This window comes from Coenobita brevimanus, chromosome 50 (assembly GCF_032717465.1).
Source record: "Coenobita brevimanus isolate Jiangsu-jjx chromosome 50, ASM3271746v2, whole genome shotgun sequence".
NCBI lineage: Eukaryota > Metazoa > Arthropoda > Malacostraca > Decapoda > Coenobitidae > Coenobita > Coenobita brevimanus.
In genome coordinates, this window is record NC_137003.1 from 52,503,556 (window position 1) to 52,517,326 (window position 13,771).

At 39.9% G+C, this 13,771-nt stretch overlaps 1 protein-coding gene across 1 annotated transcript in view; it reads right to left on the reverse strand.

The window, feature by feature from the left end:
• Window positions 1-13,771, reverse strand: part of Hmgcr (HMG coenzyme A reductase) — a 217,801-nt gene that overhangs the window by 148,818 nt on the left and 55,212 nt on the right. Inside the window, exons 2-3 of the mRNA XM_080272343.1 lie at window positions 9,029-9,180; window positions 5,268-5,379 (exon numbers count right to left, since the gene is read on the reverse strand). Of these exons, the coding sequence (XP_080128469.1) occupies window positions 5,268-5,379; window positions 9,029-9,139 (223 nt within the window). The 5' untranslated portion in view covers window positions 9,140-9,180. The remainder of the gene's footprint in view (window positions 1-5,267; window positions 5,380-9,028; window positions 9,181-13,771) is intronic.

Genomic DNA, 13,771 nt, shown 5'->3' on the forward strand with positions numbered 1-13,771 from the left:
CGAGCACTGTATATATACTGTACATATATATATATATATATATATATATATATATATATATATATATACACAAGCCAAATGGTTTCCTGTACACCAGGAGACCATTTACTATGCTGAGTGGTAACAATATAACCAAATTTTGGCGCCTGGTGGTTTATTGGGTAATTACACAGCTCCAGTCGGATTGAGCCAGTGAAGGTTTATATCCAAGAGGTGGCTGGGGTTTCTTGCCCACGTACTGTCACTCAGGGATGAGCGAGGCTGGTCACTCTCATCTTAAATGCCAGGACCAACTTTCCTAGCCCCGGGCTCCTACGCTCCTCATGGGGCAACGTAGGATTGGATGATGGATGGATGAAATATATATATATATACAGTATATATATATATATATATATATATATATATATATATATATATTTAATCCTCGTAAATCGTGTGCTCATAAATCACGGCTAAGTGGCTGTCAGACTCCTGGCACTCTTAAATCACAGCTAAGTCATGAAAATCGCGGACCTAGGCACCCAAGTGGGCCTTTTCCAAGGAGAATCATAAACCGCGGCATTCAAATTGAAAATCGCGACCCAACAACCAATCACCACGCATCCCTGGTGGCAAGTGTCCATACTAATGCCGGCATGTTGTTGTTCTTGTCCTGCCAGTCCGCACACTACAGACCGTCGCCGTGGAGTACGAGAGTTACCTGCCTTTTTTGTGCAACTTCCCCCTGCCTCCTACCTGCCATGGCCCCTCCCAACCTCCCAATGAAGCGCCCTCTAAGCAGTATGGTGTCAAGAGGCTGCCGCAGTTGTCGTACAGTCAACATTTGGAGCTCATTTGTCATGTTGAGAGGGGAGAGAAGTTTTCAAAGCTGGTGAAAGAGTTTGGGAAGAACAAGTGCTGAGAGGTTCTAAATTCTTCTCAACACCACCCCACTCCATTCACTTAAGCAATTTCGTCCCAGGATTAAGGTGAGATCCCTTAATACATGCACTGAATATTCCTAAATTTGTATGATTGCGTTTGATGGTGCCTAGATAGGTGTAGGTAGAGTGCTGTGGGGGCAAGTTGGCCAAAGTCCAGACCCAAATTAATTTTTCACATAAGAGTTATTATTCATAAATCACGGAATTCATAAATTACGGCAGTGGTCCAGACCCAAATTGTCGTGATTTATGAGGACTGACTGTGTGTATATATATGTGTGTGTGTGTAAATATATATATATATATAGGGTGTAACGCGACGTATGACAAAAACTTACATCAATGATCTATCATGTAATTTTGAGTATATTTTGTTCTATAGACATATTATGCTCTCTGCGATCCCAGTTCAGTACCCAGCATTTGGCTGTTTTGTGTAAAAGCTTCGTCTCTTGCATGTGCCATTAGGTGAGAGCTTCGCAGGGCGACGGGAGACAAGTATTATTAGCTTACACTGTACTGTACATGAAAATCCCATATCCTATCTGTACACACGAGTTTTAAGAAGAAACTTTACGTGGTTTATTGATTCTTTAACGTCAAGGCATGCATTCATGCAATTCTTTTGCACAAATCCACCGTAATTAAGGATCAGATTCAAATTTTATGGCTTGCAAGGGTGTAGGGAGGGAGGGAGGACAGGCTGGAGTGTTGTTGCCAGTTATGTAATACTGTATTTGGTTTGTAGGATGTAGCTACCAGCATTATCATAACACCCACAGCTCATTCAGTGAAAGAACATTACTGTATTGAATGACTAGCATCATTTTAAGTCAGGAGTAATATTATTATTCATTACAATTTTTCTGATGCAAGTAAAAGTGGCACCATTTTTTTCATATGATGTTGACGTGAGAATAGTGACACAGGATTGCCAATGTAACGACTATGCAGCTAGACCTATTTTTTGCTTCTACTTGCGGCACTAACGTCCGGCAACATAATATCTAGCTACATTCTGGATATTTTTACAATTTTTAGGTGATATTTTAGAGATTTTATCGGGTTTTCTAGCGATGTTTTGCAGTGTTTATTATCTAGCGACATTCTAGCAAGTTTTTGGGACTAGACTAGCGAGATTGATGAGAAGGACTTGGCAACCCGGCGTCCACTGTCATTTGAACGGGAACATTTGCAGGAGGTACACACTTCAAATACTGTTCTCCGCGTTCTGTTGTTCACCGGGTTCAGTTTCACATGTTCATAAAACAGCATGCCACGTACGTACAGCAATGAAGAATATGCAGACACCGTGTATTTTTTAGCGGATTCTGCGTTGATAATGCCAGTCTGCAGAGAGGAACACAGGTGGAGATACCCAATGGCGCCACGTTTACTTGCAGCAGAAAAACTGTGATAAATAAATTTCTTCCTGACATAAAGTGAGGCTAATCTCCCTTTAGAATTACGTTTTTTCACTGAATGAGCTGTGGGTGTTATGATAATGCTGGTAGCTACATCCTACAAACCAAATATTACATAACTGGCAACAACACTCCAGCCTGTCCTCCCTCCCTCCCTACACCCTTGCAAGCCATAAAATTTGAATCTGATCCTTAATTACGGTGGATTTGTGCAAAAGAATTGCATGAATGCATGCCTTGACGTTAAAGAATCAATAAACTACGTAAAGTTTCTTCTTAAAACTCGTGTGTACTGATAGAATATGGGATTTTCATGTACAGTACAGTATAAGCTAATAATACTCGTCTCCCGTCGTCCTGCGAAGCTCTCACCCAATGGCACATGCAAGAGACGACGCTTTTACACAAAACAGCCGAATGCTGGGTACTGAACTGGGATCGCAGAGAGCATATGTCCATAGAACAAAATATACTCAAAATTACATGATAGATCACTGATGTAAGTTTTTGTCATACGTCGCGTTACACCCTGTATATATATGGAGTCTCTGTGGTACAGTGGTAAAGTGAGCATTTTTGTACATGGGAGAATGTGGGCTCACTCTCATCTTAAATGTCAGGACCAACTGCCTAGCCCCAGGCTCCTACGCTCCTCATGGGGCAACGTAGGATTGGATGATGGATAGATGGATGGAGAATGTGGGTTTGCGCCCCATCAGGGTAATAAGCTTTGAGAGCGTTCCAGCCACATACTGCTTTTGTGGACATAAGGGGTGCTGTGGTTGAACCAGTGTCACGTACTATAATAAAGTATGCTTGCACCCAGTTGGCTTGGGCAGGCCGATTACGCTTGGTTCACAGACTACACACAAATCCAAAGACACTCCAACACTACAGTCACACTTACAAGCACTTCTCACCCTACATACAATATCTACCAGACAGCCTAAACCACTTGGTTGAGATACAGAGGCTGTATCGACCCCACTTCGGTCGGGATAGGGCCGGTCCTGCAGTGGACACTCAAACGGCTGATGATGATGATGATGATGATGATATATATATAGATATATATATATATACAGCGTACATGACAAGAGACTCGCTAGGGCTTCACCCTCGCTCATAACAACCTCTCCCCCTCCTGAAACCTCTCTCATATTAGACTGGTATAAAAATAAAAATAAATACTGAGGTGTAATAAACCAAATAAAATGTTAAGGAAGAATTGCAAGAACAAATCATAAGCTCATGTGAAAATACTGTAGCTGTGTTTGTGTGTTTCTATGTTAACCTCTTTGATGCGGTGATGTATTACTGTATTTAAAATCAACCTTTCTACCTCCAGATGATTTTACTCAGTTTAGATCTCTTATACATAGTTAAGAAAGGCTATACCTACCTGCATATTTCTAAAAATTTCATACAATAAAATAATTTTGTGTGGAGACAGCCAGAATAAAATACAAAATATAGCTACCCCAAATTGACTTAGGACCTTCACCCACAAGGTATTAAAAACACAGAAATCATAGTATATCACAATGATTGTTCATGAAATGCCATTCATTAATATGAAATCATGTTTCTCTTGCTTTTCAGGACCAGTTGGATGCATTTTAGCATGGAATCACTTAGATATCTAAAGTAATCTAAGGACATTTCTTTGCACCAAACATTTGTCAGTTCAGTCTTGAGGTTGTCCAGACTGGGTGTATTCTTCTCTGCCATGATTTTCTTCTTTTGCCCAGCAGTTTTCTATCGGATTTAGATCCGGACTGTTGCCAGGCCAGTCGAGGATCTCAATCCGATTATCCTGAAGCCACTTTGTCACCTTTCTTGACTTGTGTCATGGAGCTGAATCGTGCATGAAAAAGTCGCACCCATGAATAGCAAAAAAGTTTAACAAATGATCGTTCAGAACTTGAATGTACTGGCCACCATTCATCATCAAGTTCTTAGGAAAAAAGTAAAAGCCTCCACCTTCCCATTTCACCTGAGCAACACCCCCATACCATTATTGATTGTGGGTGCTAAACAGTCAGCACCGTGTAAGCAGGGTCATATCGACTACAGGAGGCAGGTCGACAAACCTTGGCAGAATGTACCTGGAACACCTGAAATGTGCTTTCATCAGAAAACATAACTTTTCTACACTCATCCGATGTCCAGCGTGCATACTTCTTGGCAAACTGAATGCGCTGCTTCTTCATGCGGTCAGTAAGAGCTTGGCTGCGATGCGGCTTGGCAAACCCAGCTCCTTCTGCAAAAGGTGTTGGATAGTTCGAACTGAGACGTCTTGTAACAGCTGGGATGCTATCTCTTCAATTCTGCTGCTGTCAATCGAGGATTCTTGATTACTTCCCCCTTCAGAAGTGTATGTGTACCTCTGGAAGTGGTCCTCTTCTTTCCACTGTCATGCTTGTGCTCTGGTACAACATCAGGTGGCAGGCCGTGCGCGCAGCAAGAATCTTCATGACAGTCAACTTTCCACATCCAGTACATTCACAAATCGTGTCGATAGGGACAATATCCTGCCTCCATGCAATGATGTGGACCCTCTCATCCCTTGAGCAGTACTTTCCAGGCATGAAAACTCGACTCAAGGAAAATAGCAGGGAAAACAGTAATGCATATGAAAAAAGAGAGAGGTGCAAGCTCGGAGCGATGGGAACATATACTTCCACTCTTGCTTCTGGGCAAGCACTGATGTGCTGAGTGTTTCACCACCTCTGGCCAACACCAGAGGAGTTGCCAGTTACATCTTGCCCCAAAAATTCACTTGGTTGAGATGGAAACGCAAAGCAATGACAGACAATTCTCCCATAGCAATTCTGTGTGTAGGTCCTAAATCAATTTGCGGTGGGTGTATGTCCTACATACTGAAAAGCCAAATGCTAAATGATGTGCCGCTCACCAACAATGTACTTTGAGCCAATGCGGTGGAGATTCCTGAACTGGTGGTAGGTGTAGAGGAGTGCTGAGCATCTCAGGATTGTCATCACTACAACATCGACACCCTGGTACTCCTGCAAGAGTGAAATCAATTTAATATCATCATCACCATAGCAGCTACTCATGCAAGATGACACTGACATTCAGGTCTCAATGGTGCAATAACATCAATACTGTGCAACTTCGAAAATTCGCATATCTAAAGTTCAGAAACATCTAAAATTCAATGACATTTTTATTTCCTAAAATCAGGTCACAAATGACTGCAGACTAGCATCTACAATTGACAGCTGCACTTATCTGGTACTGATTACCTTACTATACAGAATTTAGTCACCCATAATAAAAGTTTCCTTTCTTCCTTGTGGTTAAGAAGCTCTTTATTCTTTGACTCCGTGTAGGCGGGGGCACTCACCATCCACTCACTCGATGTAGTGCTGCTCTCAGGTGTCTGCCCTTTCCTCTCCTCCATCCTTCTTTCCTTCCATCCTCTTCTGTCTTTCTCTCCTTCATTCTTTCCTCATCCTTCTGCCTACAGGTGACTTTACACTCACTCTTCTGACTTTCTTTCCTTCATTCTTTCCCCTTCCTTCTGCCTGTGGGTGACTCTACACTGAGTGACAAGCCAAATGATTTCCTGTACACCAGGAAACCATTTACTATGCTCAGTGTTAACTATATAACCAAATTTTGGCGCCTGGTGGTTTAGTGGGTAATTGCAGTGCTCCAATCGGATTGAACCGGTGAAGGTTTATATCCAAGGGGTGGTTGGGGTTTATTGCTCACATAATGCCACTCAGGGATGAGTGAGGCTGGTCACTCTCATCTTAAATGTCAGGACCAACTTGCCTAGCCTCAGGCTCCTACGTTCCTCATGGGGCAACGTAGGATTGGATGATGGATGGATGGATGGATGGTAATCATTATTCAGATTTCACCATAACTATGGCTTCAATAAGATATCCTAGATTTACTGATTGGTGCAGTGTTGTGAAAAAAATTTTGCAGCATAACAATCCTGCCGCAAGCATTTAGTGTGTGCACATGCTATAAGACAACTGACGTGATGGAAACACAACCATGTACAACAGGAAAACATAAAATTACAGGTACTCCGAAATTCTGTACAGAATGAAAAAGCACTGGTACTCAGTTCTGTACAGACTGAAACTAGAGTAAATTAGTTACTATCTTTGTATGTATTCTAAAGGACAGTGACGGTGTTATTACAAAGCAAAGTGACACGATTTTTAAGCCTTTGCTGACTGAAAGTACAGTAAATATTCCTTAACTTAGAAACAAAAGCTGAAGAAAAGAGCAGTAGAAACGAAGTGAAAGAAATAAATAAAAACAACCCAAAACTGGTCAACAATTCAGCAGATATCAACAAATCTATAGTACTCACTGGTATAGACGAAGAAGAAATAAGAAACAAAATTTCAAGACAAAATGGAGATGGTAAATATAATGAACATATTGATGGAAGTATCAGAGGAAATCTGTGATAAAGGCAGAGATACACAAAAGGCTAGGGAAATATGTTAGAAATAACTCAAGGCCCCTGCAAATAACCTTTCAGAGTGTAAACACTGCAGTAAAATACTAAAAAATGCAAACAAATCATGGAAAAAGAGGAATTTTAAAAAGTATGGATAAAATGATGCCTAACTCAAGGAACTGGGAATACTAATGGAAAAAAAAGAATTTAAAAAAGTATAGATAAAAAGATGCCTAACTCAAGAAACTGGGAATATTAAGGAGAAGAGGACACAAAAACAAAGAATGAGGAAAGCTCAGGGGAAGAGAAAAGTAAATTTTTTTACAAAGTAACTGGATTGCAGGTAAGAAAGTGGTACATAACCAACAGGGAATAAAAACAAGGAATGTATCAGACTCATGCTGTGGCAAATATGTAAACAAGATGATTAAGTTGATGTACTCAAACGCAGATGGAATGGTGTCTAAATTATTAGAGATGAAAGACTGCACCAATGAAAAGGAATCACATAATATTTGCGTAACTGAAACAATATTAACCACAAGATATCAAATGATACCATAAACTTAGAGGAATACAATACATGGAGAAGCGAAAAAAATTTAAGAAAAGGAGGAACAATTATAATCTTAAAGAAAAATCTACAAGTCAAATAAATAGAACTAGATATATACTCAAAAGTTGAACTGATTGTGGTAGAGATTAACACATCTGCAGGGAAAGTACAGTAATTGTAGCAAATTTATACATGCCACCCAAAACATACACTTGGAAAGGGGCGAATATGAAGACCTGGCAGAACGTAGAATGGAAGAGGAATCGAAAAGAATTATATTAACTGGAGATTTCAATACAAATATAAATTGGAATACTCTACTGTAGACGTAAGAAGCCAAGAAAGCTGTTGCAATCAAAAGCTCCTGGATCTTGTGCAGGAGTTTCTCCTAACACAACATGTAAAGGAAAACACCAGAAAAAGAGGACTTGATGATCCATCAGTACTAGATCTTATTTCTCCTGAGCAAAGAAAATCATACGACCATGCAGTATTAAACTGAAATTTCAGGATTGCATATGACATAGTTACCAGTAGTGAGAGTTACAAAAAGTACCTACACTACAAAAAGGGCAACTACCATGACCTAAAGAAGTCATCCATCCATCCATCATCCAATCCTACATTGCCCCATGAGGAGCGTACGAGCCCAGGGCTAGGCAGTTGGTCCCAACATTTAAGATGAGAGTGACCAGCCTTACTTATCCCTGAGTGGCATTACATGAGCAATCAACCCCAACCACCCCTTGGATATAAACCTTCACCTGCTCAATCCGATAGGAGTGCAATAATTACCCACTAAACTACCAGGTGCCAAAATTTGGTTATATGGTTACCACCCACAGTAGTAAATGGTTTCCTGGTGTACAGGAAACCATTTGGCTTGTCACTCAGTGTAGAGTCACCCACAGGCAGAAGGAAGAGGAATGAATGAAGGAAAGAATGACAGAAGAGGGAGTGTAAAGTCAACCGTAGGCAGAAGGATAAGGAAAGAATGAAGGAAAGAAAGACAGAAGAGAATGGAAGGAAAGAAGGATGGAGGAAGGTACCTAAACTACAAAAAGGGCAACTACCACGACCTAAAGAAGTACTTCTTAGAAACTGATTGGGAAAAGGAACTTAGAGGACAAGATTTAAATGTTATATATAGAATATTCTGTGAATATTATGAAACAGGAATCCAAAATTACATCCTTCAGCACAAAGAAACAGAAATGAAAATAAAGAAATGGTTTGATATAGAATGTAAAAAAAAAATAATACGAAAAGAGATTTGCTGTGGAATAGATACAGAAGACACAATAGTGAGAGGGCATATAATAACTATAAACAGGCAAGAAATGATTCAAATTTTTATTTCAATTTGGTTAGGATTTATATTTTTCACCTTGATACTGTATCAAATATTGAAAATATTAAATATTTTCAATTAATATTAAACAACAGAATATAAAAAAACATAAAAATTACTTAATTCAGTATTTGCCTTTAATATGGTTTACTGGCCTCATCACTTCAATATAATAACCTTTTGTTTGATATATTTGAAGACTGTCTGCTAGGCTAACAGACATCAATACAGCTGCATCAGTTTTAATGAGATATCCAACTGGTACAAAACTACAACATGTGACCTGAGTGTGGTGTTACATGTACTGCGTGTTGGTACCTGGGGTGTCCTAGGCATAGCAGGAGTCTTGTACCAATCAGCAAGGGAGATCATGGCAACGGTGGAGGTGATGACAGAGAAGATGACCTCCCAAGGCCGGCTGGCACACATGGCACCATGCGCCCAGAACGTTCGCCATGTCACGCCGCTCCCTGAAGCATAATGGAAAAATTAAGTAAAAAAACTAGTAGTCACAATAATGATAATACCCATTACAATATAAAAGCATATAAAAAATAATAAAAATAAGCTACTGATTTAGCCTTCATAAAGTTTACTGCACTATCAGGAATATAGGGTCATGGGACTGGGTGACTATCTGGTCAACCAAGTTCCAATATGTGAGCAATAAACCCAATTATCCCTTGGATTTAAACTTTCATATATCGCACCTGACTGGAGGACCTTACTTAAACCACCAGGCATCCATTTGCTGTTTATATGGATAAAATTAAATGTACCAGATGGTTTCCTGGGTTACAGCAAGCCATTTGGTTTGTCACTCAAAGCAAAATCACCTAAAGGTAACACTATAATAACTTAATGGCATAATCCATAAGCCACTATACTGCATTCTGTACCCTCCATTCACTCATCTGACGTAGTGCTTCCTTGGTAACAACTCATGATGACACAACAAGTGGCTTCTTGAAATCAAGAAATCTGCACATAGACTATTTTTACCCTTGACCTATGTTTCTACATGGTCGTATTTCCCCAGGAACATATTCTTATGGACCCATTTCAGCCATGGACTTACCCATGGAACTAAACGTATGGGCCTATTTTGCCACTATACCTGCTGTACTTATAAACCTACCCACCGTGCCCACCCACCCACCCATCTGCCCACTGACTCATCCTGCCCACCCAACCCAAGACACCTACCCACCCACCCATCCCTACCCATTCATCCCACCTCTCTCACCCATCCACCCACCAACCTACTCACCCAGTCACCAAGCACCACCAACATGATGACTTGCAAGTTTACACACACACACACACACACACACACACACACACACACACACACACACATGTCACACAGCTGCCACACAGCTGCTTATATAGTACAGAGTAGATTTTTGCTACCTTGAGACAATCTTAAAGTATACGTTAAGGATTTATCTACCGTTTCCAATTGAAAGAGTCCCTCCAAAGCTGAATTAAACTTTCTGGAGATAGCAAGGATAAAATGAGTAATGTAATTTGACTAAAGGGCTTAAATTATCTTGTTTGTTAATTCTGTACTTGGGCTCGGTAACCCCCTCTCAGCTGAGTAAAATCATCTGGCTATTGGTGGAATGGAATCCTAGAGCTGTCCTGATCATGAGAGGGTCAGCGGTAGGCTAGCATATAGAACAAAGTAGTAGATAGCACATAAAGTGGAAATTTTTTTTAATAAAATGAGAACAGCCTCCAAGTTAGTGGCTTCAAGGGGTTAATATTTTCTTGTATGGCCTTAGGCAAGCTCTGCTGATATTAACATGCTACAAATACCACCCACAGTGCAAAAACAATATCCAACAGATTTGACCTTCCTTTTTGATGAATGCTCTTAAAATGGAATCACTTCATCCTTGGCTGACTTCAACCCTACCATCAAGTGATCCAAATCATATTCAAATGCTCTGAGTTGTACTGCATGAATGTATGGGTGCACACACACACACACACACACACACACACACACACACACACACACATGACCACAACAATACACCCCTGCAGTACTGTACTTGGATGTAACTATCAAGGTGTGCTATGCAACAGAAATCAATGGGGAAAAGATGCACAAAAGCCTCCGAGTCCACATGAATACACCCCCTTGCCCTCCACCCCCAAACCCTCTCAGGCACTGGACAAGGCACATAGATCTCAAGGCTCCTCTGTCCCCACACACCTCTCTCAAACACTCCTTCTGCCTTGCCAACTCTCTCATCTATAAATTGTCCCACTCATCACCCATGCAACGTCACCAGTTACATCACTTTTGAACGCTTCTTTGTAACTCATTTTAACCCTTTTAACACAGACTTTTTAAGATTTCACATTTAGTATCATCTAAGTTTTATTTGGCTTACTAATAAATCCAATTTCATTTTTAATGCCAGCTACCCCCAGGGAATTTTTTAAAACTTTGGAAATATCATTTGTAGTGATGTGGTTAGTTCAGTTACTATTAACCCCTTCACAACCTGATTTCTCTTCCCAGGCTGAATAAAATCGTCCAACAGTACAAGGAATATAATTTAAAAACATTGGGCTGAATGATTAATGCCTTCCATCCCACCTAATATTCAACCACTTACCTATATCTACGGTATCTATTGTCACTCGTCATCCTATCTATCACTCAGTTTAATGCTTTTCTTTATCCTACCAACCTGTCTTTGCCTGTCTGCCTGTATCCATCCATCCATCTATCTATCTTTTGCTCTTCATCCTATCAGTTAATTAATTTAATGTCTTTCTTCATCCTATATATCTCTCCACTCATCTATTTATCAACATTTATCTACATACATATTACCTCTCTTCATCTCATCAATTAATTATCATGCTATTAGTCTATCACAGTCACTATACATCCATCAACCTATTTATATGTTGCCTTCCGTCATTCTGTCTATCCATCCATCTATCTACTAGCTTTCATCCTAACTATCAGCCCATCTATCTAACCATGTACTGTATTGCTCTACATCCGGTACATTATGCAACTTAGTACTTCTCTTAATCTTATCTATCCACCCACACATAGCTATCTAACTATCACTTTTTCTTCATACTATCTTTAAATTAATGCCATTAAGATTTCTTCATCCTATTAATCCACCACTACCTGTCTATTTATCTACTGCTTGTTTTTCATTTTAACTATCTTCCCCCAACACACACACACACACACACACACACACACACACACACATATATATATATATATATATATATATATATATATATATATATATATATATATATATATACGCAAGGGCATATATCATTATCTGCTTATCCACTACTTTTCATCACTATCCATCTGCCTATTAAACCGTTTTCTTTCACTATGTACCTGTCACTCACGATTCTATTCCCTACTACGTTTCGCCTGTCTGTTTTTCCACCTACCGTACCTACAAAAGCTGGTCTTCATCCTATCACTATCACTATTTATCCACCAATCTACTAAAGCTCCCTCGGTCTTAATCTTAAGCTCAGTACGGAGAGAGTTGGAAGTGTTGGTCCAGCACTGGAATGATTCAGGCTGATGCTTCTGATGATGATTCTCCTGACTTGCGCTGTTGACTCACCTATCCACTCAGGCAGAAATCTATATGCCGTGGGAGATACCACTTTCATGTTATTAGTGTCCTTGCTTTTTCCTTTCTTCGTCCTCTTTAGAGCCGATTTTTTTTTTTTTTAATTCCTGCTACCTCCACGCGATTTTATTAAAGTTTCGGAGTGACCTCTTGTGGTGAAGGGCTTCATGAGGACTAGCCCCTGGTTGTCGAAATGTGTCCCACGCTGAGTAAAATCGCCTGTAATGAATCCCTTCGTTTTTACAGAAAGGCAGGCAAGAGCTTCCCAGGTTTCCCTGTTCTTCCTGTATCAACTGATCCAATTCGGTGGTTATTTCTATAGTTCCTTCACTTTAATTGGGGAAAAAATTTCGTCCTTTTGTAGCATATTTCGCGTAGTTTGATGACATTAGACAATACCGTGGCCCTACATCCTTTCCATAGCACTTCTTCGTGAGTGGCATCATAACCTTGAGTTAATCTTTAACTCAGCACTCAAGATGGAGAAAGTTTGCGCCTAGTTAATGTGTAGGGTATAATTTATTCTTACTATCTCCAGACGACTTTACTCAGTAGAGCTCCCTCACAGTACTGAAGCGGTTGATGAAAGTTACAACTAATAATCTAACCTTTCAGTTCCAAGCCTCTCTCCTGGGCTGAATAAAATCGTATGTTGGAGAATATGAAAACAATCACCGGATGAAAGAGGTCACACAAAGACGGAGAGAGGCTGATCATAACTTGATTCACACACACACACACACACACACACACAGGGTGGACAGTATCTATTTAAAAACATAAGAACGTAAGATGAGAGGATAACTGCAGTAGGCCGGTTGGCCCATGCTAGGCAGCTCCTAGAAGAGTAACTGAACTACTAGAATGAGATAAGGATAGCAAAGAAGAAGGCTCTTTCAAGAAAGCTTTTGACACAGTACCACACCAAAGACTTTTATGGAAACTGTACCATCAAGGAGGAATTCGAGGCAAACTATTTTGTTGGATGCAAGACTTTCTCATAAAAAGAGAAATGAGGACAGTACTAAGAGGAAACTACTCATCATGAAAAGAAGTGACTAGTGGAGTACCACAGGGCTCAGTGCTGGCACCAATCATGTTTTTAGTGTATATAAATGATATAAACAGTAACACTGGAAATGAGAGCTATCTGAATATGTTTGCAGATGATGCAAAAATACAAAGGAGAATTACTAACACAGACTCTTGTAAAGAGCTACAAGAAGAATTAAATAAACTTCATGAATGGAGTAGTACATGGCAAATGGAATTCAATGTGGACAAGTGTCATGTAATCAAGTTTGGTAAAAGTGGAAAAAGACCTGATTGGGATTATAAGTTACGAAATAAAACCCTATACACATCAGAAAGAGAGAAAGACCTAGGTGTGATTATCAAAAACAGACTATCTCCGGCT